Here is a 25971-nt window from a genome sequence, read left to right on the forward strand (position 1 = left end):
AAATCAGCTTTTGCCAGCTCTGGCATCATACTAGCTGTCCAGTAAGTCTTAATGTAGCCAAAAATACAAAATATTCTAGCCGGGAAAGTATTATAGGAGGAAGGTTGGGAAGTTGGAATAACTTGCTACATGTAAATAGGTTCCAGAACTTTACGAAAAGAGCGAAGAAAGTATACGATTGGGGGTAAGGTGAAAGGGAGTCAGTTTTTCCTTCAACCCTAAAAGCTGAAGTGTGTGCGCAGCCAGTATCTCTTCCTTTCTGATATTTGCGTTGACTTCACTGATCAGTCGCTACAGTTCACAAATCCCTAAAAAGGGACCTGGACTTTCTGGCTTGAGGTGCTATGCAGTATTCTGCAGAACAAAGGTTCCAAGGAAATCCACTTAAGTGTGATCCAAAATGCTCCAGAATATCATACTAAAAAGCCCCTTTACAACATAATTAAGTACAAAACTAATCAGATTACAGATGACACAGACTGTTAAAAGCAGCCAATTTTATTCAAATAATTTTTAAGAGAATACACAATTAGCTTTTCTCAAAAAGGTTACATATTTCATATTTATCATATGCTTTTTAGTCAAATGAAAACTGATTTCTTCCCCTCCGCAGAATTATCTCAGTAGAAGCCAGAGTCTTGAGTAGCCCAGTTAGGTGCCTAGAATAAAATAAGGATCAGTAGGAGAGAACTTACTATCCCTATCAGTAAGTTACTAAAATTTATGAGAAACGATTTAAAATTCTTCTAGGACTGATATACGACAGAAGTGGACATTATTAATTAGCAAAGGAACTCCTCAAGTTTCAAACTAGTGTTGATATAGCAGAAGTATGCAACATAATTAAGTCATACAGCCAGTCTCCCAACCTAGTAGCTTCAGAAAATGAAGTTCTAGAGCATTCCAAAATAAAAATATAAAAAATCGGTAGCTATATTCACTAAAAAGTAAATTCACATAAATTTTACAAAACTTCTAATAGACTGATATACCATTGCTTGTTCAACTTACCTTAACACATTCGTCAAGTAGTAAGGAACCCCAATAAAGTTTAAGTTACTAGTGTTGTTTTTTTTTTTTGAAAAATTTCTCACCAGATCCTTAGTGGACCTCAGTCATCCATGCTACACTACTCTTTTTCTTTGCAAAATTTCCCATTTTGTAAGATGGACAAAGGCAAAAAACCAGATGATTTTGCCAACTTTATTTTCACTAGTGGCCAACCTCATATTCTCTAGCCCTCAATGATATAGGTCAAAACATCAGGGTTTTGCACAATTCCACATCCCAGTCTTAAGCATTGTTAATTCTTCTCCCAGTAGTACTTACCTAAAAATACTTTGATTACAAATGACACCACAGAAGGAATACTTGCACAAAACCCAGTAATGTCAAAGAACACTGAAGTGTGAGGGAGAGGGCCATTTATCTCGGTGTTCAACATTCAGAATGGTTCAAGTACAATCCACTTGGAAAAATAATGCAACTACTTTCATACATGTTCCCCTTCAGTAACAGCCTTTTAAGGTAGTGAAGGAGACCATTGCAAGGAAGTATAAAGTCAAATGATGACAAACAACTAATCTGGCATTCCTTTTTTCTTCTTGTTTTGTAATGTGAAGAGAGGCAAGAAGAAAACAACAATCACTATCTAATGCTCACTATAAGAAATACATATCTTCATATTTAGCTTCTGGAGCCAGAACTAGAATTAGGTACTTCTGGTGAACTTGAACTAAAGAAAATTTTAGAATTATACTTTAATGTTACTCACAAAAAAGATAGCAGGAATTCAGAAAAATACAACTTATACCAACCTCAGATCTACCACTCTGATTCAATTTCTTCTCAATGTTCATAGCCAACATTTGACTACGAAAAGACAGGCTTTTGGTTTTTTCAATCACTTGTTGATAAGGTGACACTGCGTTGTTGCCCATAACTACATGGCCCTAGAACACAAGATACAGGAAATTTAACAGCCGCTCAGAATGCACAAGCCTTTAATTTAATGCTCTGCTTTCAAAGCTTTCACAAGTCATCTCTCACACTAAATCAAAACACAGTAAGTGAAGTCCACTACATTTTATGGACAAAGAAAAAAAGAACTTGTTGCTTCTAAATAAAGAGAAATAAATTTGATGAAAATTCAACAGACTCACATACCAGCTTTGAATCCAATTTGGCATCTAATCTTGCATTTCGGATTAGATTAACAATCCATCTTTCTGCTTCCTCAGGAGTCATGTTTAGTTTATCTGCCAACATACTAAGAGATAACAGACTTATCAGAAACTGAAATACAATCCCTCTCATGTTGGTAAATATACTCCAGGCCTACAGAATATGCACTAAAGCAACACCAAATTTAGCAGAGCACAAAGCTTGTCTTCAGCAGATATCACTACTTGGGAAGCATACTTTCCTTCGATTGAAATAACCCTAAAGCTTACATACATACACCCTTTCACATTTTCCCCTTCCTCCCCTTTTATTTTTCCCTTTCATAAAAAGATTTATAAAATTCCTATCACTGCTTGGGACATTCTGAATAAGGAAATTAACTTTTTGAAGTATACACCTACTTGCTATGAACCTGTTATTTTGCACTTAAATCTTGGCCTGTATAGTGTTATATAATATGTTCCTATTAAACCTTGCCCACATGAAACAGCAACCATCACCATAAAGCAAAAAAAATGAATTGCTTATAGTCCTATTTAAACACAGACAGTAGTCAAGAAAGTTTAGAGCAATTACTCCAGGAAAGTGTTTGACAACTCCATTAGCACCTCCGAAGTTCCAGGAACAAATGCCATGAGACTACACAGCTTGGTATAGAAGATGTGACAAATACATTATGCAGCTAAAGATGATACACAACACTCAAACTTCTCGCAGTTTCAAAGAGGAATGAGGAAGGAGGGGAAAACTGAAAGGAAAGTGTTTTATGAAGCAGGCACTCTTGTCCAGGAATAATTCCCTCTGATGGTGTTTCCTGTGGCTTTCCAGCCAACTCCTCTAGTTTCCTACTGGCATTTGGCTCCTGCAGGTTATTTGTAATGCTCATTCTTCCATCAGCTTTCAGACTGACGTGACAAACATGAGGTAAGGGCTGCAGACATCACCAAAAACCCAGCTGGCTATGCTGGAGTTGCACAAGAGGTCAATTTCTCACCAGTTCACAGGATCTTGCTTACATATTTTTCTGTACCTGAAAGTCATTTTTATTTTGATACTAATTACTGACAAGTTAATACTTGATAATCTACCAATTATTAACTAGTCTACCTAGCTAGGCTAGGTACAGAGTCTTCTTTATACAATCTTCTCTCCTACACGCTCTTGATGTCTCATCCTTCTTCCAGCTATAAAGATAAACTCAATTCTCCCCACCACCACCACTGATGACTGTGAAGTGGAATAAACAAAAAAAAATCCAGTAATTTATATACTGAACTCACTTCAGAGAAATGACAACAAACAGACAAGGTACATGGAGCTTGACAAAGAAAGTGAAAGTTAAGACCCAACCACAGTTGCTCCTATTCCATCAGATCTTTAATCAGCAGTTCACTTTAAGGTTGTAGAGACTTAAGACAGACAAAGCAAGAGAATAGAAAATATCAGATGTAAACATTATGGAATTAGCAGTATCTTGACAGTATGAAATAGATATTTAAATAGGAAGAAGCTACAAATTGCTTTATCATCTCTGAATCGATGATGCTAAACACTATGAAAATTCCAAATTGAAAGAACATGGGGTAGGAGGGGAGTTCTCGTATTTCTCTTTTGGAGGTATCAGTTGGATTCTGATAAAGTAACAACTCCTCCAGATGACCCCAAAGTTGGCTTTTGCCACTACTTTGTGGATTAAGTTATCTACCTTGTGATTTAAATATTGACTCTCTATCCTTGGAGGCAATCAACAATCAGCTAGGTAAGGCTTTGAGTAGCACAATGTGACACTGAGGTAGCCCCTGCTCAGAGTTGTAATTGGGTGCACAGGATTGAACCAGATGGCTTCCAGAAGTTCTTTCCAACCCTCAGCACCTAGATTTTGGTTTTTCCTTATCTTACAGTCCCACTGTACTTCAGGAACTGAGGGGAGCACACAGACTTTGAGGGAAGAGTTATTCCAAACTAGAAAATATTGTGTCTTACATCATTTAATAGATAATTGTACCTTTTCCTGTTATCAAGAGCCAATGAAGATGCACTTCATCAACTGGATAAACTACAAGCATCTACATTAGCATTTAAGTTTGGACAAGAAATTCAAATCTCTCAATCAAGCTGACTTACCATACACTGAACTTGTGTCCCAGTGCAATGAAAACTATGATCAAAAACAGCCTGAAAACTAGATTCTTATGATTAGACAGTAAACTAGAAGACACTTAAGTATAGAGTGCTCTAACTACTAACAGGGGGTCAAATCTATATTTAGTCAAATCAGAACATGGAGGAGTGTGGATGCCAGGATCCGCAGCAACAACTTTCTCTGTAGATCCACTCCTCTCACACCCCCTAGGAAGTTTTCCAACCCTGACGACAGCTTTTGAGAAGGAATACATTCTCTACACCTACATACTATCACTCTCAAACAGGGGATAAGCGCTATAAATTGCTTTATTCATGTCTATAATTTAGTAGCTCAGCTTCTTCAGAGGTAGGCTCCTCTGTTAGCTAAAAAGTTATACGGCACACATGACAGAAGTCACACCTCTGTACAGCTTCTGGACAGGTTTTTTCTTCTTGCATATGCATTTAGAAAATTTCCATATTACAGAATGAAAGTGACAGATGGCAAAGAGGGATATAAAAACAATTCTCAGTTTAACTTTGAAATGTACATGGATTTAATTTTAATATAAAATAGCTGAAGTTACCAAGTAACAAAACTTTTAGTGAAATATATACACATACACACCAGTATTAAGAAAAGATCTACAATTTTATCAAACTTCTAAAGCAAAAGATGATCTAATTTCAGCATTTGCAGTTATTGGCTTCCACCTTAAAGTCCCCTTGCAGACACTAAGTACTTCCCTGGTAAAGCAACACAGCCAAAAAGCATTCGATCTTTCCAAACTGATTACACTGAATACTCATCCTGATTATAATTATGTTCCAACAGTATTCTCCTATTGCACTGTTGATATATGTATCTAATACTCCTATCTCCCAATTCAGGTTACAGGTGGTTTCAAAATTTGTTTCAGAAAGAGTTTTCTTGATTATTTCCATCCCTCTGTTTGCTAAGGAAAGTTTACCAAATTCCACACATCTTCATATATAAACAAATCTATTGTGTACTGTGCACAGAAGGAAAAGAGAAGAGCTCTTCAACTAAATATAGGCATATCTAACCACACTAACCAAATCGTATTCTGAACTCATTTAATCTATTATTCCCCATTAAACATTACAAATAGTGAACTATTGTAGGATGATATAGCATATATAAATTTAAAATTACAATTGATAAGTGAACTGTGTCCTTCAGAAAAACATCAGCTGCCTAACAGATGTAAGTAGTTAAAAAATTAAACTATCCCTTTATTTTCTATTTAACATAAGGAATAGAAGTTCTCATAATCATTTTCAAATTTGTTCTGAATGCTTAAACAGTACTTATCAACAAGCACTGTGGTACAGCCAACTAGTTATCAACTCCAGGAATAGCAGTGGAAGTCACTTGTGGACTGAGAAATACAAGAACTATGCCTTAAACTTCAGAACATTTTGACTGGACAATTCCTTCAAAACAAGGCCAGAATGCACTAAGGAATACTTATGCACCACACTTAAGCCTAAATTTAATGATTGTTACAGCTTGCGCAGAAATGTACCCATCATTTAAAGCACTATGACCTAGTGAAAAATCTTATTACTGATGATTGATTCCACATGCAATTACCTGAAGCAGTATATGCTAGGAATATCCATGTCCAACTCAACTCAGTTTACCCCTTGCCTCAGAACATACCATAATGCTTATAAAGACACTGCTACATACATTTACGACCACACAGAACAAGTACAGCAAGCCACAATATTTTCAGTCATACTGGAAACTAAAATATCATATACAGCACAAAGCAGTATGAACCATGAAACAAGTAGCAAATACGAAATAAAGGACAACCACCTACCACAGACCTTGATTTGTTAAATAAAGTTTGCTACTTTTGCCTAACGAATCATTTGTTGTCCTGTCTATCAGTATCTTCCAGAGACTTCAAGCATACTCAAAATGCATCTTCCAGGCTCCCTACTCATATAGCTTCTATAATCCAACAAATTTCTCAAAGATATTTAGTCTTCAGTTAAAGAAAGCTTAAACATCTTTATAAAAACTTGTGCCTTCAAAACATAAAAGGATTTTTTACAGCAAAACAGCAAGATGCTATGTAGCTTTATATTCCTTAAAAACTCATCCTTAAGAGAACTTCACTTAATATTTTTTTTCTAAATACTTAACCAAAATCGTTTTATCCCCAAATGTGCAGTACTTTACTTAAGGTGATTTTTAGGTAAAAATATTAGCCTACTCACAAAAGTGAAAGTATAGAAAAATTTTGTTCATCACATTTAGTTCAGGTTACAAATGAGTATGCTTAAAACATACCACAGCTAATGAAGATTCCCTCCAAAATCCGTTGTCTTCTACCAACTTCAGTATTGAACTTGTTAATGACTATTTTCAGCTGATGTAAATAAAAAACCCTATTATTTTGCAGATGCATTTGAAGATAACTGTCACACTGAACAGGAAGTAATAGTTTCTTTCGCCTTTCTCCTATTATAAGTATTCATGCAAAAAAGTAATCCTTTCAATAAGCTTCCAAAACTCCTAAGACAATTTTCTGTCAAATCTTTTTGTTTTGAAATCAAATAGCATTAAAAAGCATCTTCAGAGGGCCAGAGACTCACATTTGCTCTGGATGCAAAGCTGTTAACAAGATTCCACTGAATTTGATCAATTTACCAGCTTCAGTACCTGCTGTCCCAGATCTCTGCAATGTTCTCTAGAGACTTAAGTAATGTGGAACTATGGGGAACAGGAGTATAGCATAACTGAAATACATCACTTAGTTTATGCTGTTTGTCAAACTCATCTGCAACTGATTTTTCTGAACTGCAGTATTAAAAAGTTACCTTACCCAATGCTGATACATTGATGGATGCGACAGAAAGTCTCAAATATAAAGAGACGGGCATTCTCAATGAAGTCTTCAAGACATGCCACTAAGAAGAAATCATTCACAAGCACCTGCAAGTGTAAGGAGAAAGGCAGCACTTAAAACAAACCTGGAAAGAGCAGATATGTACATACCTTCAGTAAGTATGATCAAGGAGCAGTCCATCTAAAAAGTACTGCACTCATTCTCTCATTGGGCACTTATCAGCATTCTCCTCAGCATACAAACCAGCTTAATAGATGCATTTGCACTACTGAGTAAGTTTAGACTACAGGACCATCAGCCCTATGAAGCTAACAGAATAACTAACCAGATTTACCCAATTAGGTGACCAATACCAATGAAAAGAGCCAAAACAGAAGCTGTAAGAACTGGCACTAGCTTTCAGCTATAAGAAGTATTAACCGTTACACTAGTCAGCCCAAGTGCTAGGTAACTTATGTCTATTTATTTCAAGAATATGCACTCGGCTATCCTTATTTCATATTGTTTTTCAACATCACAATTCAAGGGTGCAACATCTTTCAGAACAAGAGGTAAATACAAGCTTTTCTTCAGACACTTCTCAAACAAATGGAAAAGCTGAAGCTCAGACAGATTAATGATCACTTATTCCCTTTTTGCTCTAGGATCTGATTAAATATAATTTTAAAGCTATACTCACAGTAAGTTTTGTTTAAGTGTTACACAATGAGTTGATCAAAAAACATGAATTAACGCTTATCAGAAGACATCTGCAATGAAATCAAATACCACTTCAAACAAATTAGCTGACCATTGCTGATTTTAGAGATCCGTACTTAAAAGGAAAAAAAGAAGTGTTCTAAAGCTTACTGTTTCACACTCTCTCAGCTTCTTCTGTGCACCATCAAAATCAAAATTAACATACAGGCATTCCACAAATTCTGTGATGGGGTCCCTGTACGTGTAGGACTCCTGTCAAAAATAAGTAAAATCAGGCAATAATATTGGAAACCAAGGCCACAAGATCACAAAATTTAATACTTGAAAAAAGTCTATACAGTATCATAAGAGCCACAAACACCTATTTTTAATAGTCTCATGAAATAATCAGGAGTGCAGTTCACTTTCAGCATGGCAATCTTCAGGTTAGAGAAGTGTTACTGAATAGAACTGATTGTGTGTCAAACGTGCTATTTTCTTAAAATGTTAGAACACATTCTTCCTCAATTTGGATTAGTTTTTGTAAATGGAATAGTCAATGCTTTCAACTGAATCAGCACTCAATATACATAAACAAGTCATGACAAATAATGCTACTTCCCTTATACAAAAATACTTAACTTTGACATTACAGAAAATACTCTAATTAAAAGGCAAGAACAACAACAGATTTATATACATCTGTGTAAATTAATACATAATACAATTGGTATGTTCCTAATGTATATTTTAGGATAGTTTAATTCAATAGCTGTCATTATCAGCTTCAGCATCCAAAGAGCAGATGAAGGAAAATTACTAAGAAGGCTCTCTTTGTCAAAATCATTTTTCAGTCTCATTTCCTTGGAATCTCATTATTTATGTTTAAAATTCAGTTTTATGGGCCATTTTACACATCAAAATTGCACTTACTAAGCAAGAAATTAACACTCATGTGAAACAGCCCTGGATAACATTTTCAGTGTAATAGAGATGAGCATAGAACTGCTCACCTATTAGTTCAATACTTGCAGAACATTAGTGTGTTAGTGTTTAGAGAATGGACTAACTTGCCTCTTATTACTAGTCTACCATGCAACACTGCACAATTGCTATTTATCCTGTGTGAAACACTTCCAAATATATATATATATGTATATATATATATAAAGCCTCTACCATGCAACAATGATATAATGAACCATACAGAGGAGAAGAGTACTAAGAAAAACCTTTTAATGGGCATTTCAAAACCAACAGAATTGTTAGTTTCAAAAGGAATATGCTACTGATCCTTTTTTATATTGAATGTGTAAAATAAAATAAAAGCAAAAAACGCTGTAGAAATGTTAGTTTTTTTTTCAAATACTAGAAATGTGTATTACAATTCAATCCTAAAATAAGGTTTTTCTTCAAGATAGGTCTTGACACTTGAACTTCTTTACAGTTGCTTATGCTACTTCTGCTGTGAAGACTAACACTTAGAAAGACTGAGATGCTTAAAACTTGAGTTTTGCATTGATTGTACTCAGCACAGGTAGTTGTATCGCTGCTTAAAGTGGACAAGATTGCTAACCTTTAATAAATGCACCATCACATATATACCATAGTTTATTATTCACTATGTATGGTATTATTCCATGTTTAAAGGCTGATGGCTTTTATAACAAGTCGCATACCAATTTCAGCTAAGAATCTTTGTGATCAAGCACTTAACTGCTATTATCAAGCACCTTGATTCTTTTATAACTCCTATCAATGGCTACGTCCTCTCATAACTGAGAAAACAAACATTTAAGAAATGCACGTGAATTTGAACATAAAACAGGGTACACTGCTCAGTTGTCCTGAAATGCAAGCAAGATTTTACTTGTACAACAATTCCTTGTAGGGATGGCTGAAAAAGAATCAGATCCAGAATAATTCCAAGGATCCTGCTGAAATTTTCTGCACTTGATCATACAGGGAAAAAAAGGCAAAATTGACAGCACATTGTACTTCACTCATTGTTCTGTCCCTCCAGCAAACAATATATATTTACTTCACAATGAATAATGAATTCAGTGAGAGAGGTAGGAATGAAATATGTAAGAAGTCCCAGAACAGGCACATTAGATTAAAGTTCTACAGTCTCAGTAAAAAAAAAAAACAGGAAACATCAGATTTCAGTCCTTACCTGTTGAATAACCTTGACTAGATCTTTCAGCACCTGTCTACGTTTTCGAACATCCTTATTTGTTATGACTGCAGTAGTGAGGTATCGGAGGATATGTGGGCACATTGTCTGAATTGCATTGAGATACCTAAAAAGTGCAGATAGAGCTCAGAAAATGTACTTTTGCATCAAAACAATAGTTATAATAGCTCATCTTTTATGCAATACCATAGTACATTTATTCAAATACAGAACAATTATTTGTATTTGTTAATAATGACCTCTGGTGAGGAAGGAGAAAAGGCAGCAGTGCACTAGGAGAGAAGGGAGTTTGCACTGCAGAAGAACAGTCCATGTAATACTCAATTAATTTCTGGTGTTAAGCTGTTCCAGATGTCATAGTTCTACATCTCAATTCACATTTTTATTCTTCTCAGGTTTTCTTCAGAAATTCTTCTCAAATTGATCTTGTAAAATCAAACCAGATTTTACAAGATCAAACCAGGAACCTTCCCCACCACCCTAAAAGATGTTGTAGGAGTCAATACATAAACAGTTATTCCATACACTTCAACATGGGAAAAAAGGGCCAGTTCTTCCTGTTTTACCATCTGCCTCCTTGAAGGGGAAGTATAGCCACAAAGAAAAGCAAAGTATAAACAAAAATTTGGAAAATGAAGTGCTAGTATCACTGGAACTCCTAAAACAGTGGACCAAAAACACTGAACAAGCTTGCATATTTATCTTCTGTCTTCACTAACCCAAGAAAAAAATAGAGCACAAAGCAACTTACTGTGGTTGATAGAGAAAGAGATCGATGATATTGTCCCTCCCTTTAGGATGATTAAAAAACACAAACAGAGACCAGTGGATGAGCCATGTTCTTTGCTGAAGGGACTGCAGTGGAGAGCTTACTGACTAAAAGAAAACACTAGGTTAAACCAAAGTAACAAAACAAGACATACAGAGCTCACATGAATACCAATACACGGAAAATATATGGAAATGTGTAACTGTAACTAATGTTCCACTGACTCCTTTTAGTTATCATTCTAAGGCAGAGTTTAACCTCCAGCTTTTTAACTTATCTGGAAAATACAGATGTGCTGAAAGCTATGACCAAGATAACATTTTTTCCAGCATTACATTCCGAATTGTTTGCCAAAATTCATATTCTGTTACCACAAGAGCATAGACTTCAGTTCTCAAAAGATCACCATACTAACACAGTAATCACTTCCCTTTTTAATCCTGAATTTCAGTTCTTGTGTCTTCACATACAATCTGATGAACTACTTGGCTTCTCCAGCTTTTCAGTTTCTCTTCTAAGCATCATAAGAATATTTTTGCTGTACGCTCTCAGACAATGATGAAATGCCACAAACATTTCCAATGAAAAAATACAAACCTAACTATCTTCATTTAAACTAATTGATACAGCACAAATAGGGCTTCAGTTCTAAGCTTACCTGGATTCGCTCCAAATTTAACAGCGCTTCAAAGAGGTTGCAAAGCAACATATTGAAAACTAATGTATACAGCAAGTAATAATCACTCACAGGATCAGGACAACTATTATGATTCTACCCTCCCAAAAAACATGTAGTCTCATGACTAAACCAAATTTAATAGTCTATTATAAGCATATAGGTTCATAGAGATTAGAAAATTTGACAAGAAAAATTAACATTTATTATCTGCCATGTAAGATAAAGAACAATGGGGGGCAGAGGGGAGGGAAGTATTTCAGATACAGACACTGAAGCCTTACAAATAAGTAGTTAGGACTAAGACAGAGATCCTTAATCACTTGAGGTGCTTTGAATAAGTACTGCAGCCCCATTCTTTCCCTTCATGTTTCTGGTAGTCATCTGAATTCACACGTAGCTGGTAAGGAAACTGAATTGACTGAAACTTGTTTCCACTAACAAACTTTCTTGCATTTTCTGTTAAAAGTGTTTTCATGCAACAAGAATATAGTTCAGATACACGCATTTAATTCTTCACAGAAAAGGAAAAGTACAACTATCTGAAATTTAAGTAGCAAACAGTTTCTCAGAATGCTACCTTGCTTTCAAACTCATCTTTGAGCCAGGTGGGTATTTTTTTTTGTTTGTTTTGGAAATACCTTGAAAGTTCTCAGCTTCATTTCTAAAACAAAAGCAAATCATTTGAAAAAAGAAAGCCTGGATAGCTCTTCAACTTTTCTTCTTGAGCATCCTTCTACTCTCCTGTCAACATTTAACAAATACACATCTCTAGCAAAAGCATGATAAACTGCTCTTAATGACCTATGAAGTAATTATTAGCAAAACTTGAACAACAACTCCTCACCTTACTAACACGACCAAGATTTTACTTACATTATTATCTATTGTCTCCTTCAGTCTTGTGAGATCTTCCATGGCTGCATCCCAATTCTGCATCAGAATTTCAGATGCAAGTTTCCCCCACAGAGAACTCAGAGCATTTCTGTCTGTAGCTGGAACCTATTTCAACAACAGCAATAAAAGTCATCTTTTTTTAAAAAAGATTTTAACTTCTAAAGAGAAGACATTTTCTGGTTATATTTTTAACTTACAGGATGTCAAACTCAGTCCTATCTTTCTGAATTATATGTACATACTTACACACACTTTAAATACTTATGTTTTTAAAGCAATTTAGGTTCAGAAGGTGAAAGAGCAGTGAAACTTCTAAAGTAGAAACTAGAAAATCCTGTAAGACAAAGTTCCTTGCTGCTCCAGTTTTAACTTACACAAAAGAAAAAAATTATATGGCTGATCAGGAGATGACACTAGCTCCAAATCTATGATACTATGTAAGAATGCTTCTCAGCTACTAGAACAAATGCCTCTTTCAAAGCAGATTCCCCAAAAACTTGGGACAGCAGATAACCACATCACCAAATCTAAGACCCAAGAATTCTTTCTGCTAACACTGTAGAGAAAAAATACTTCTTACACAAGTGTTCAGTAAAACTACAGCTTTGCAGTAGTGAGTCCATTTCCTACAAGAATAGTTCTAAGGTCAAGCTGTGTTAGTTTGATAAAGGAATGAGTTACACTAGATCATTCAGTGTTAAATCTTATTCTCAAATTAGTTACCAGATTTCTTTCACAGGTTATGGTTCATCAAAAAAATAAAATCTCCCAGAGTTAGTAGCAAGTCCTACACCAAGCTATTACCAGCACCAAAACAATATTTCATGTTTTTAAATTCACTGACCTAGGAATATAATGTTAAGCCCAGAGTTACAGTGCAATTAAGGACAGCTGCCCACAAACCTATACAAGTTAGGTATTTCCTCTCTCAGAACATTAAACTCTCAGTACGGAAAAGTAATACAGAAGAATTCCACCTTATCAACATTTGACTACAAATTCAACTCATTCTTACTCTCAACCCTATTTTCATTAAGGATCCATTTCACAGAGTTGCCTTTTGAACTACAGTCAACTACAAAAATTGTTGCTATCTAACCTAGCAGCATTTCAGAAAGTTTAGGGCCTTTTTAGATGGGACTAGAAAGCAGATAGCAAGAATTGAACTTGAAGACAACTGACTTCAGTCAAGTCAATCACTACATACTGTTTTCAGCAGTCATTTCGCATATTCTTGAGTGATGCATGGTTTAAAGTCTATCTTCCGGAAAACCAAGGTGACAATTTAGTGAACCACCTTGACTAAAAGTATCCACAAGTACTGTGCTGGTTCCAAATCATGTAATTAGTTAGCTATTCACATTAACTGCCTTCAGACACTGCAACTGCTCTAGCTATAGTTACTTTAAAATTCCATTTATTAATAAAATGGCACACTCAGTGTACAACAATAAATTGACTGTATCGAGATTCTCACAAGACACTTGTCTCTCTCAAAATTCATTCCCACAATTAACAAATGACATGAATTACAATAACATGAGAAGAGTTGCTTAAGGGACGATAGATCTGCTTCTACAAATCTCATTTACTGCCTACACTTCCTAGGTACGTGACTTATTCTTAAATCTGTCATAAAAATCACAAAAAGACAGTTTAAGAGTCCAGATAAGTTGGCAGTTCACTATTTCCAGTGATTATCTTCAACCTACCTGCTAGCTTTTTACCACTTTTAGTGCCTGTGCACAAAAACAGCTATCCGTTTTGCTGTTTAAGTTTTTCTCTAGGATACACTTACAGAGGGGAAACAAGAAACATGGAACAAGAAATAGCACAAAACTCAATCTTATCACAAGACCTACAAACGTAAAGAACAAATCTGAAGTTTAGCATGAAAAGAGCTTCTGGACAACAGTCACTAAGACTATTATGAGTCTGACAAGTCTTTTCAATTTTTCCTTGGTGCACAGTAACTGTCTCAAAAAAAGCTCGCAAGTACTGTATTTTCACAATTAACACAGACTATAAATGTCTAAATATTTCATTAAAAAACACATCTAAAACTTACCAGAACCCTAAAGAAGTATAGATATTCTGCAGCTCCAGAGTAATTGCCACATTCGTACTGGAATTTTGCATACCTGTAGAGCGTATCTAGGTACTCCTGCCTAAACTGAAAAGAAATACAAAAAAAGTGTTTTCTTCACTAGCAAAACAAAATGTTGTTAGAAATCCATTTCAATAGTAACCCTTAAAAGCCCTTTTTGAAAAGCTGAATAACTTGTCAAAAATTATTTGAAAGATATTGTAGACTCCATAGACAATGCAAAAGCTACTCTTAATTTACATCACTGAATTAGTGATTAAATTAATACTGTGGAAAAAAGTTCTGCATTGCAAAGTAAAGCACAACTTAGTTACAAGGGCGTAGCTAATATTAAGCTCCAGCTTTAGTTTTTGTTTGTATTATTGTATGAGCACAAAAGCATTCCAATAAAATGCTTCAGTACTAGGAATTCCATCTATAAGCTACAGTCAAGTGAGACAGGCCAAAACGCCTGGTTTGAGCGTAATGGTTCAGAGCTATTGGCTGTGGGAGAGGTGGGATGGAAATGTTTAGACCTGAGTTCCAACAGATAGAGCAATTAAAACACTTACACCATGCTTCTCAGCTAAGTAGTCAAACAGCATTCGACCATCCCTATAATGAAAAGATAAAAACTGCTGTTTTCACAAAACATAATGATTGTCACCATGCAACACTACACAAACACAATCTTTAGCTGTTAAAAGTAAAGTATCCAAATAGTGCATGAATTTAGAATGATACTTCTCCAGCTGTTGTGCAATAGTAACTGCAGAAATAGCAAGCCAATTATTCCCTAAGTAAAATTAATGTAATTTAAAATAATGAATGCCACCTGCAACAACAGATAGAATCAAGAAAGGGTGGGAAATTGTTTTAAATTTGACAGCATCCCCAGTGTTCGATATGAAAATTAAATTCTAACAGCTCTTCTCACTCATGTTCTAATTCACAGCAATTACTCTACCCAAGAAGTTTGAATTTAATAGGAGATAAGAAAAAAATTGCAATGACTCAAACCACTAGAAAGGAAACTTATCACACTCAGCACTGGGACACAGTGGTTAGTAGGGATACCTCTATAACAGAAGTACCTGAAAAGTACACAACTAGAAATAATCATACTTAGTAGGTTGTAAATGTTTAATTTACACATGAACACATTTATGAAGCTTTTTGGATTCAATATACATAATAAAAGACCAACCACCATTATCGTGATCAAAGAAAAGTTCAAGCCTCCAGCAGGCAAACACAAGATGACCTACCACCAGTGTCACACTACTGACCACAGGATTTTATACACCTGATGTATTTTTAAACAATAGCTGATTTTGTGAATGATTTTTTTTATCCAGGATTTGCAATAGTTTCTGATCAGCTCTTGGAGTGAAGTTCTACCATACCGGCTTTTTAATGAGATAAGAGTTCCATTCAAACTCATATGCAACCACCATCTGGCAACAAGCACGAACACTGAATTCATAAACACAGCTGAATTGGAAAACATTACTGAAAAGAATATCAGTTTGGCACTTTGATTACAGGAACCACCTTTCTACAATACTGAAAGAACATTACTTACTTCCTATTCTAATGCCTCCCACTTCCTATACCCTTGACTACCCTCTACTTCTTCTGAGAATTCAGATTTCATTCAATCATGTGGGATAGACACAAGGACTCAAATGTAATTCTCCAGAAAAATAACTTAGTGTTTAATGAACTCTGTTCAACTGCATCCTATTTTAGGAAACTTGCATGTTAGCTGTTCTTCATGAGACTGACTGCATTTTTGCTATTCGGTAATTCAAAGAGAACGATGGCAAACAAGTTGAATTTCATATATTACATAAGTAAATCCATATGTAAATCCATTTCCATACTCTAACATACCCAAGATGTAAGCACCAAGCTACAAATTACTCTGCAGACAAAGATACAGTGAAAACCACACAGGAGGCGACTTCCACAGTCATTCCGAAATCAACTGACCACGAAGCTGTAAGACTGTAACTACAACTTAGTATCTGAGTCAAGATCATACAGGGAAACAGCACACTGCCAAGGCAGCCAACAGTGACAGACCCCAGTAATACCTGTCAAAGTTCTGAAAGGCTCATGGGTTTCTTCCAGTGGAAGATACTGCAAGGAGGAGGCATACTGACTATTTCTCTATAATTTTTAAAGCCTTATGGCCTTTCTCCAACAGCTGCATGGAAAAAAAAAAGAAATATTTTGGCTTACTCTTGAAAGAGCTGCCAGTTGCAAAGTCTTTCACACATCTTCCACCATTTCCCAGACTTTGATGTTCTAAACAGCACTGTCATGGTTCAATAACTGATCTAGAGCCCTAATGATACATAGCTCTAAGTTTGATACAGGTTACAAGTCACCAGCAGAAATTCATAGAGGCCAAGGAAACAAAGATTGCTATCTACTTATCTAAAGACCACTACTCCGTTCTAGGCTGATTTATACCTTTCAGCCCAATTCACCCTGTTACTGTAGGATAACAACAATCCTAATCAGGATTCCCATTGAGCCAATAACCTAAACCACTATTTCTGAGTGGCAAAGTTTTCAGAAATTTCAAAAATAAAAAAAATGCACCGGTCCTGAAATAAAACTTGCTGCACATGAGGAGCAGGGATAGCATTTCTTAGCATCGGGCAAATTATTTTGTGTGGTTTTCTGATACTCTTGCTTCTAAACAGTGTCTACGACCTGGAATCAGTACTACCAATCAGCTCCCTCGGACCAAGGATCAAGTAACAGAATAAATTTCCCATGGGATGCTAGGTATTCGAATTGCAACAAGGTTTCCAGTCAAAAAAATTGACTTAAAAGAACTGGCTAAAGGCAAAGCAAGGACTGAATGAAGTCCCTACATATAGATCAGAAGTTCACTTTCAGATTTGAAAAGTTGTGATACCATCCAGTACCTTGTTTAGGATTAATATAGTCTCCATCAACAACTACAAGACAGTTAATTGCAATTGGACTTTTTATTTTCAAAGTTGTATTTCCAAATGCTCTTGAATGGCTCCCTTCTTCCCATAACCACTCAAACCATAGGCAAACATAATTCCTTCTCTTATTAGAATGGACTTATATGCATATCCATGCAGAAATCAGATATAAAGGTACTTTATTTACCATGACAATGCTTTTTACAGGGGAAGCTTAAGTACTTTCTGAACAGAAAATAAAACCTTTTTCTGATTCACTGGAAAGCTAACTAATTTCAATATTCCTATTCCTTACATAGAGGTACACTATTTGAAATCTTAAAGCAAGTAAGGCTGAATAAGGGATCTAATTAGTTTTTTACCAAAAGGTAAGACACTTTCACAATAGTAATAACAATGTTGCTAACAAAGACATCAAGCAGTAACTTACACCCACCCCCCTCTGTTGAAGTCACACTGTTACTTCCTCAACCACTACAGCTGAATCCTTTTAACTCAGGCTTAATCATAAGAAAACTGTCTAAACACTGCATCTAAGAACTGACAGACTCATTCTACTTGAATTACTTCAATTCAAGCGAAAATTGGACACGTCTGCAAAAAGATGATTACTAGCACTATCTCACATCAACAACATGGTCAGTCCATGGTGGGAAGCAGATGGTGGAAGGACATTATATGCCTGAAAGAAATAATTGCTATGAGGCTGAAAGGTTGTTTATCCACCAGGCTTCCCAGAATATGACAGACAACATTCAATAATCCTCTGTGAAAGATACAGGGAGAGAAGGTAGACATCTACAAAAGAGGAATCCAAGTTATTTCAATTTCCCGTCCCCAAAAAACAATGTACTGAATAACAGGAGTCACTTGTCTGCAGTTGATTTAGCTGAGCATTAAGAACAGAAATACTTGTCTACAACAGGTAAAAATCACCAAAGAGTAAATTGGGTATAGCAATTGTAATCAACTGTTCACACAACTTAAATACTGGTTAGAAATATAAAATGCCTTTCTTGCAGTTGCTACAGACAGCATTCCTATTATCAACACTTAAGAGGTACCAACAAGCCTTCCTGAGAAAGTTATGTTAAAAATTACCTAGTGGACTGCATTTGCCTCGTAGTCTCTGGATCCTCAAACATCTTGACAATAGGTTCAGTTTCAGCTTGAAGTTGTTTCAGCTGTGCAACAACAGTTGTTCTCTTCTCACGCAGAGCTAAACACAAGCAAATCCATGTAATGCTTTAATTTTTTGCAGAAAGCAAGCTGTAATTACATGGTGCTGACAGCACATGTAAACACGTTCTTCTAATCCCTACCTAGCTTGTCCTCTCAGTCAAGTCACAAAAACAGGGGTATCTAACAACTCATTACTTCCACACAGTAGGAAAGGAACCAAATGACAGAGGCTTTTTATTAAGTTAATGTCTCATCAAGCCATCTAAAGAGCAGCTAGCTCAAGCCAAGGCTGTACTAGGCAAGGTATCTCCAGGCTTCCACTGTGGAAGAAAAGCTTTAAGTAACTTCATATATTCCAAAACAAACTTGGAAAAAGTAAACAGTGCTATTACACCGATCAGATTAATTTTCCTCTAACTGACCAGGTTCTAAAAGCACACTTTTAGAATATTTAGCTGAAAATTCACAAAAAAAGACTTCAAAGCAATTCAATCTGTGAGACTACAATCTGAAATATTATTCATGTTTATTCAGAATATTAACCCTTTTATGTTTCTGTTTTATGAAAAATTGGTAAGAAACAGAACAGCTTCAGGATAATGGTTTTACAGACTTATAAGCTTTTCCACCCAGTGCTACCATGTGCAACAAAAATCAATACCTAAATTGCAGCCCTTGTGCTTTAAGAATACATAAAAAACAGCAGCTTGAGACTAGCAATATGAACAAAAAAATATGGGATCAGAGAACCCAAGAACAAATACCAGGAGAGCACAGAATCCAGGAAGACATGACAGAGGGCCACACACCAGGGCATTCAACACTACAGTGAGCCCATTAGACTTGAGTTTGTGATTTCGTTGGCAGAAGAGGTCCAAAGGGGAAAACACCATAATAGTGACCCAACCTAGATCTACAAACGACTTGCCTGACAGGAAGTACTCCAATAAGGAGCAACTATCTCCAACTTCAGATGAATCTTGAAGTTATAACAGAAGGGGAAACAGATGTAAGAAACTATTGGTAAGTTATTAGGAGTACAGGATTTTTTTATTCTATGACATCTTCTGGCTATGGAATTGTGAGATGATCACAGAAGACAAGGCAAAAGGAACTATAAATAGTGCACAGACATTTCTAAATATAATAGTTTACTAAGTATAATAGTTTAAGTGAACTTAGCTTTGACAACTTAAACCAGTAAGGCCTTAACAAAAAGTTAGTATAAAATTTAATGAAACCTGCAATTTTGCAAGCAAAAGGACCCAGTCTGTGCCTACATTTTGGTAGTATTGCTTCACGAAGGTGACGTACCAGAAAAATCTCACAGTAAGTTAAGACAAAAGAAATCTGAACAACTCTCAGGTGAAAGTACTACCTCTGTTAATTTAATGTTATACTGTTAAATGAAAGCCAAAGATCAAACAGTATGAAGTCATTGTATTAAAAAAAAGTTTCACACTGCCAAAATAACAACTTAAAAATTAAAGAATAGTTTATGAAGTACACAAAGCAAAACATTAGAAGGGTGGGAGCTGCTGGACTGTATGAAGGCAGAGCTTCCCCAGTGGCCAAGTTCATTCAACTTACACACAAGTGAGAATTTTTAAATTTATGCAGTTTGGCAATCTGCTTAAATAACTGGCTGTAATCAGATTAAAAACACTGGACTAGTTATTTTGTGAAGGTGTAACAAGGATTGCTACTTCTTGTGCTAACATTTTACTATGCATTTACTATTGATATTGTAATATCCTTCAGTAGTTTAGAAAGTCTGGAGCAAGAAAAGAAAAAGAAAAACATGGACCTTTAAGATTTTTACAGCCCTGAGACTAACTTTTGCAACCAACAGCACCAAAAGTGCTGTTAGTACTTAAAGGTAAAGCTATCAATACAACTGTTTTTTAGATGAGGAGGTGAAAGCTTCTAGTTCTCCTGAATGGTATTATCAGTCCCATGCATCATTGCATATGCACCCGTAAACAGTATCTAATGCTGGCATATAAAGAGTTTGTCTAAAAAGTTGAATACAACACCTACAACTCAGCTCTATGCATTCAAAAAGGACTAAATGCAACTGTACAGTTCAAAGAGCAAGACCCAGAGGCAGAAGAACAGCTGGATCTTGCACCTGACTAAGCACAAGCACTGAGTCTTTCTCCTAAGCTGCACAGGCAAGGCAAACGGTAGTCCCTCTACAGTTCAGGAAAAGGTGATTAATTCCATAAAATTCAGTAAGATGTGGAAATGGGGAGAAAGCAAATATTCAGAGACTAAGGTCAGGAAGGAAAAAAACACAAACAAAATAAAGAAATGACAAAAGGAAAAAAGCCACAAAGGATAAAAGTTATATAAGGGAAGATATCCTATTTTTCTCCCCTCCCCAGGTGTTATGCAGGAAAGTAAAAGTTGAAAAGTTTCAAGAAAGCTTCCAAAAATCACAGAGACAATAAGAGACTAAGTTCAATATTCATCAATAATATTGATCAATGCTGATTTTCATATATCTTCAATTATTTCATTTGGAGCTTCTCCTTCTAAAGAAGCAGCAATTTATCCATTCACACAAGCAGGCAAAACTTATATTTCCAAAAATGACTATTGCCTCAAGATCTGAAAATCAACTACTTATCAATGGAATTACTTATAAGGGAGATCTAGCCTTAATATACTGGATGCTTTAAAGAAAAAGTTATACTAACCCTGAAGCATTTTGCAATAATATGTAATTTGACAGATGAAAAATAGGTGCCACTTTCAGGCTATACCACTGAAGTGCTTGGAATAACCAAGTTAGCACTGAAATACGTGCCACATTCAAAGATGAGGTTCCTGACTGACCAGCAAACCCCAATGTCCCAGGATTAGGGTACTCATTTCAGTGTCGCACATCCTGTCCATAAGACCAAAACTAAACAGTTTTGTAGTCTGAGGGCAATATGCAAATTACTATCTGCTATTTATTATTTCACATAGGTTGCAAAACAAATACATAAAATTTGTTTCAAAACTTTGTTTTAACTGAGCAGCTTACCATGTGGAATTTCATCGGAATAAAGGTTTTTGTACACATCCATAGCAAAATCCACCATGTTGGTATCACTAAGGAGATCCAGCTTTCCTTGAAGCAGTTCTTTTTCATTGTATATCTGAAACAGGAATTATCAACAGATTTCTCTGAATACCACTGAATAGTTTCCAATTAATATTACACAGTTAACTTTATGGTAAAGTTTGTTTTATGAATTTCATCCATTAAGTTGCTTTAAACATCAGATCTCCCACCTCTACAATGCATCACACAGCTCTGTCACTCAGTGTGATTACCATACAGTCTTCCTATTTCTAGTCTAAGCAAGATAATGCCAATTCCCTACTATCCATGAACACTTGAACTTAAGAATAGTCACAAGACAAGTAACATTTTTAGGTGATTATTTCTAATGAAGGTAAATTAGTTACGTAGTAGGCCAAAGTAAGTAACAATTCACTTAGTGAAAGGGGGTGGGGTATAAAACAGGAAATTTGACTAAAATTTAAAAAGAGTTTTGAACCCAGAACTTAGAGATGCAACACAGAGGGGAAGTTCAGAGAATAGTTTCCACAAAATAGCATCCTGAACCATGCAGACTCATCAAATACTTTAAATTGGATCTCAGAAGAGACATTCAAGATCAAACTTAGCATGTAACCATAACACATCTTAATCTAAGACATTATTAAGTCTATAGCAGAATAAGTAAATTTAGTTGAGCTTCTGTAATTAGTTCACTGTCTTTAAGCTTGTTTAATTATTTCTTAAAGGTCCTAATAGTTTAGCCTTCAGTTGGAAACTGCTGCTAGATCATCAAGATGCAGGTGGGGGTGTAAACTAGCACACACCTCAAAAACACATTTGCACGAAGGGTGCATTACAGTTCACCACATCACATGCAGGTCTCTCATATATAAAACCTGCAGAAGCTTAATTCAGCTCTGAACACTATGTTATTCAAGATAACACACTGCAAAAAAGTAACTGTTTAATTACCTTGAGCTGGTTTACAAATGCCAAAATACAACTAATGCACTCAAGATGAGTGACGTCAAACAAAATCCACACAGTAGATATGAAAGCTTGTTATGTCAAGCTGTTGCAACGTACACACACTTCACTGGCTTGTTTCTAACACAAAATTTCAACTTCAAAACTTAAAATTTATGAAACCTGGCATGTTTTTAAATTTTAAAATAGACCAGCTGAGTACCTTAGGTAATTTTCGTTGGCAAGAGCTGAGCCTCGAACACTTCTGACCTCACCGGGATTCCCCCAGTGACCTAGTTTGACATAAATATAACCAACCAACGGGGATTTGCGGCACACAGGACCTGCCCCTGCCCTACACACCAGAAGAAAACCAGCGAGGGCGGCTCGGAAGGCCAGCTGCGTCCTTACACCGCCCCCCCGAAGGGTGACAGCCCCGGGCCGACAGGAAAAGCCGCGTCAGCGAGGGTCCTCTCCTCCCCAAAACGGCGAAGCCAAGGAAGCCCCGAGCAGCTCCGAGCATCCCCCTGCCCCCTTCCACCCGCCTCCCCCCGGGGCGGCCCCTGCCCGCCGCTCCCCACATGGCGCCGCGCCCCCCCCTCGCAGGGAGCCGGCCCCGGGCCCGAGCAAGGCGCCGACAGCCCCCCGGTGCCGGGCCCGGCCCCACCCCCACCCCGCCGGGCACGCACCTCCTTGACGGAGAGGAACTCGAGCAGCGGGAAGACGAGGTGCCGGTCCAAGAAGTGCGCGATGCGGGTAGTCAGGTCGTACTCCGCCATCTTGGCGCGGGAGGCGGGGAAAAGGAAGGGCCGCGGCTTTTACCGTGCGGAGCGCCTGCGCGCGCCCGGCGCATGCGCGGCATTGCCCGACCGGTGTGGCAGGGGCGCATGCGCGGAGGGGACTGGTTCTTGGGTAGTGGGTGTTGGGTGTTCGTAGGGTCATGGCTTGGAGGAGACCTCCAAGATCATTTGGTCCAACCATCCCCATACCACCAACATCACCCACTAAACCATGTCCCTAAGCACCACATCCAGCCTTACCTTGAACACCCCCAGGGACGGTGACTCCACCACCTCCCTGGGCAACCCGTCCCAGTGCCTGACTGCTCTTTCTGAGCAGAAATGTCTCCTCATTTCCAACCTGAACCTCCCCTGGTGCGACTTGAGGCCATGCCCTCTAGTCCTATCACTAGCTACCTGCGAGAAGAGGCTGACCCCCAGCTCCCCGCAGCTTCTTTTCAAGTAGTCGTAGAGAGCAATAAGGTCTGCCCTGAGCCTTCTCTTCTCCAGACTGAACACCCCCAGTTCCCTCAGCCACTCCTCATAGGACTTAAAAATTAAGAATTTTCTTCTGAAGTGTAGTTTCTTGTGAACTGTCTCTTACTCTAAAAGCATTGTGTGACATGCCTCTTGTCATAACTTTTTATGTTGAGAAAAATCCATGCGGATTTGTAACATATTTGTTAAAATGTCGTAGCTGGAGAGCCCATGTTTTGTTGCTCCTCTTTGTTTTCCACAATGTAGGCTTTATCGAAGTATCAGGTACAATGATAGTGAATTCTCCTTTTTACAGTAATAAAATGAAGAAATGCAGTTAAAGGAAGGAAATAAATGTAGTGAATAAAGCATCTCTGTAGGGAATGTCACTGAAAAAAAAAAATATGGTCATATTTCCCAGTGGCCGGAGATTCAGGTTGTTGGAGTTCTGCACTCAAATTACCCAATAAATTGGGGAGAGGGTATCTGAAGTATGGCACATAACTGTATCTTTGTGGCTGTCATATGAAGCAGGGATTGTAAGTTCTGATGGTTTGTTTTCTTTTTTATTTATTTTTTTTTTCCTCCCCAACATTCAATTTTGTGAATTGATGTGATCTTATTCAGAGCAGGGGCTGTATGTTGAATTTGTTTATAAAGGTCTATGCATTGTGTTTTAAAAGAAAAACTTATTTTTTTTTTTCTGAATCAGGTTTTGGCATAATGCTAGAAAGATATTGTCCATCTAACACTATCTTGTCATGCTGGATGGATCTCATAAGTACTTCTCCTAGAGTCCACTAGGAAGTTGGGGTGGACAGTGCACGTTTGGGATCCAAAATCCATGATCTTCATTGGCATCGTTGGAACAGATGTTGGTATTCAGTGTGTCACTAGTGCCTTTCCTATATAGTGGAACAGATTTTTTGTTAGCCAAACTACCTCAAAAAGAATTCTTAGCATTCACAAGACAGACTTCCTAGATTGTTTTTAATGCTGGAAAGTACTTTACTGAGTTGTACCCAATTCAGCTTTTAGGGATGGGAAGATGGCTTTGAAAAACAAGATGGACAACTTGAGAAGATCATCTGATTTTCAGATCTTTCATTTTTTTTACTTTTGGTTGGCGACTGACATTAATCCACATTTTTTTAGTTTTCTTATTTTAAAAGGGGTTGGGTGGAAGAATCACCCACCAGTAAGCAGCATACAAAGTCTAATAGTAGTCTAATAGTCTAACAGTAGTCTAATAGGACTTTCTCAAACTGAAATGTGACATCTTGAAGATGTATATTTTTGTTTGAAGGCTGGAAATGTGTCACTAATTTCTTAGTTATGGTAGATTAATAATACATTTAATTTCAGCTGTGCAAAACGTTACAGCTTTGCCTTTTGTAGAGTTGATTTTTGTTTTTCCTTTAAAATATCAGTCATGTTTTCCATGTATTGTCAGGAAGAGTCTGTGTGTTGCTATCTGGAGGTTGAAAAAAGACAAGGAGATCTAACTGTTAAGATTGAACAAGAATGTGTTAATAGGATTCGTCTTTAAAGCTCAGTCTCATTCTGAACTTGTGAACAAGCTGCATGAATTAACTTTTCTAAATTGTGCATAATAAATGCGAGAAGTTGCTGCATGAGAACACTCCACTGATTTTTATCAGGACACAGCTGAGCTCATTCAAGCGAGTCAAGTCTCATCTCTTCACGTAAAGCATGACTCCACGGTTTGTCAAAAGGATACAAGACCTTTCCCTCCTATGGGAAGAGGCATAAATCATTTGCTTAGTGAATCATATAACTACAGATTATGTCTGTGACAGCTACAGTTGCTGTTTATGTTGGAACAGAGAGTTAATATAGTTGTATTACAGGCTAGTTTTACAGCTTGTTTTGTTTTAAAAGTCACTGAGAAATAAGAAATAAGGAGGTGGTACACTTAGGAAGCCATTCTTCAGACTGTTAGTGGCATACTCCCTGTCTTGGTGGAGAGATGTAAAGGCAGCACAATTTAAGGTTATGACAGGCTGGTTTTTAGAGG

The 25971-nt window shown here is 36.8% G+C and overlaps 1 protein-coding gene across 2 annotated transcripts; it reads right to left on the minus strand.

Moving 5' to 3' along the window:
• Positions 1-482: 482 nt before the first annotated feature.
• Positions 483-23525, minus strand: EIF3E (eukaryotic translation initiation factor 3 subunit E). Of its 2 annotated transcripts, XM_066990662.1 has the most exons (14): positions 23367-23525; positions 21688-21802; positions 19582-19632; positions 18573-18690; positions 15072-15114; positions 14482-14586; positions 12393-12518; positions 10823-10947; positions 10051-10177; positions 8046-8147; positions 7173-7282; positions 2167-2269; positions 1818-1952; positions 483-659 (listed from the first exon to the last, which is right to left on the minus strand). In XM_066990662.1, exons 1-14 carry the CDS (start codon positions 23454-23456, stop codon positions 621-623), a joined length of 1389 nt encoding a protein of 462 aa, XP_066846763.1. In that variant the 5' UTR covers positions 23457-23525; the 3' UTR covers positions 483-620. The 2 variants fall into 2 exon arrangements, with proteins under 2 accessions (XP_066846763.1, XP_047924712.1); XM_048068755.2 differs by lacking the exon at positions 19582-19632.
• Positions 23526-25971: the final 2446 nt, after the last annotated feature.

This window comes from Anser cygnoides, chromosome 2 (genome assembly GCF_040182565.1).
Source record: "Anser cygnoides isolate HZ-2024a breed goose chromosome 2, Taihu_goose_T2T_genome, whole genome shotgun sequence".
Taxonomy (NCBI): domain Eukaryota; kingdom Metazoa; phylum Chordata; class Aves; order Anseriformes; family Anatidae; genus Anser; species Anser cygnoides.

What these genes read in the sequence shown, in the direction of transcription:
- EIF3E (XM_066990662.1), bottom strand. Translation starts at nt 23,456, where the DNA reads ATGGCGGAGTACGACCTGACTACCCGCATCGCGCACTTCTTGGACCGG. An exon ending in AGGAGACAATAGATAATAAT is followed by an intron (nt 10,948 to 12,392) that starts GTAAGTAAAATC and finishes GTTTTCTTTTAG; the next exon opens with TCAGTAAGCTCTCCACTGCA. An exon ending in CATCAATGTATCAGCATTGG is followed by an intron (nt 2,270 to 7,172) that starts GTAAGGTAACTT and finishes GTTATCTCTTAG; the next exon opens with TATGTTGGCAGATAAACTAA.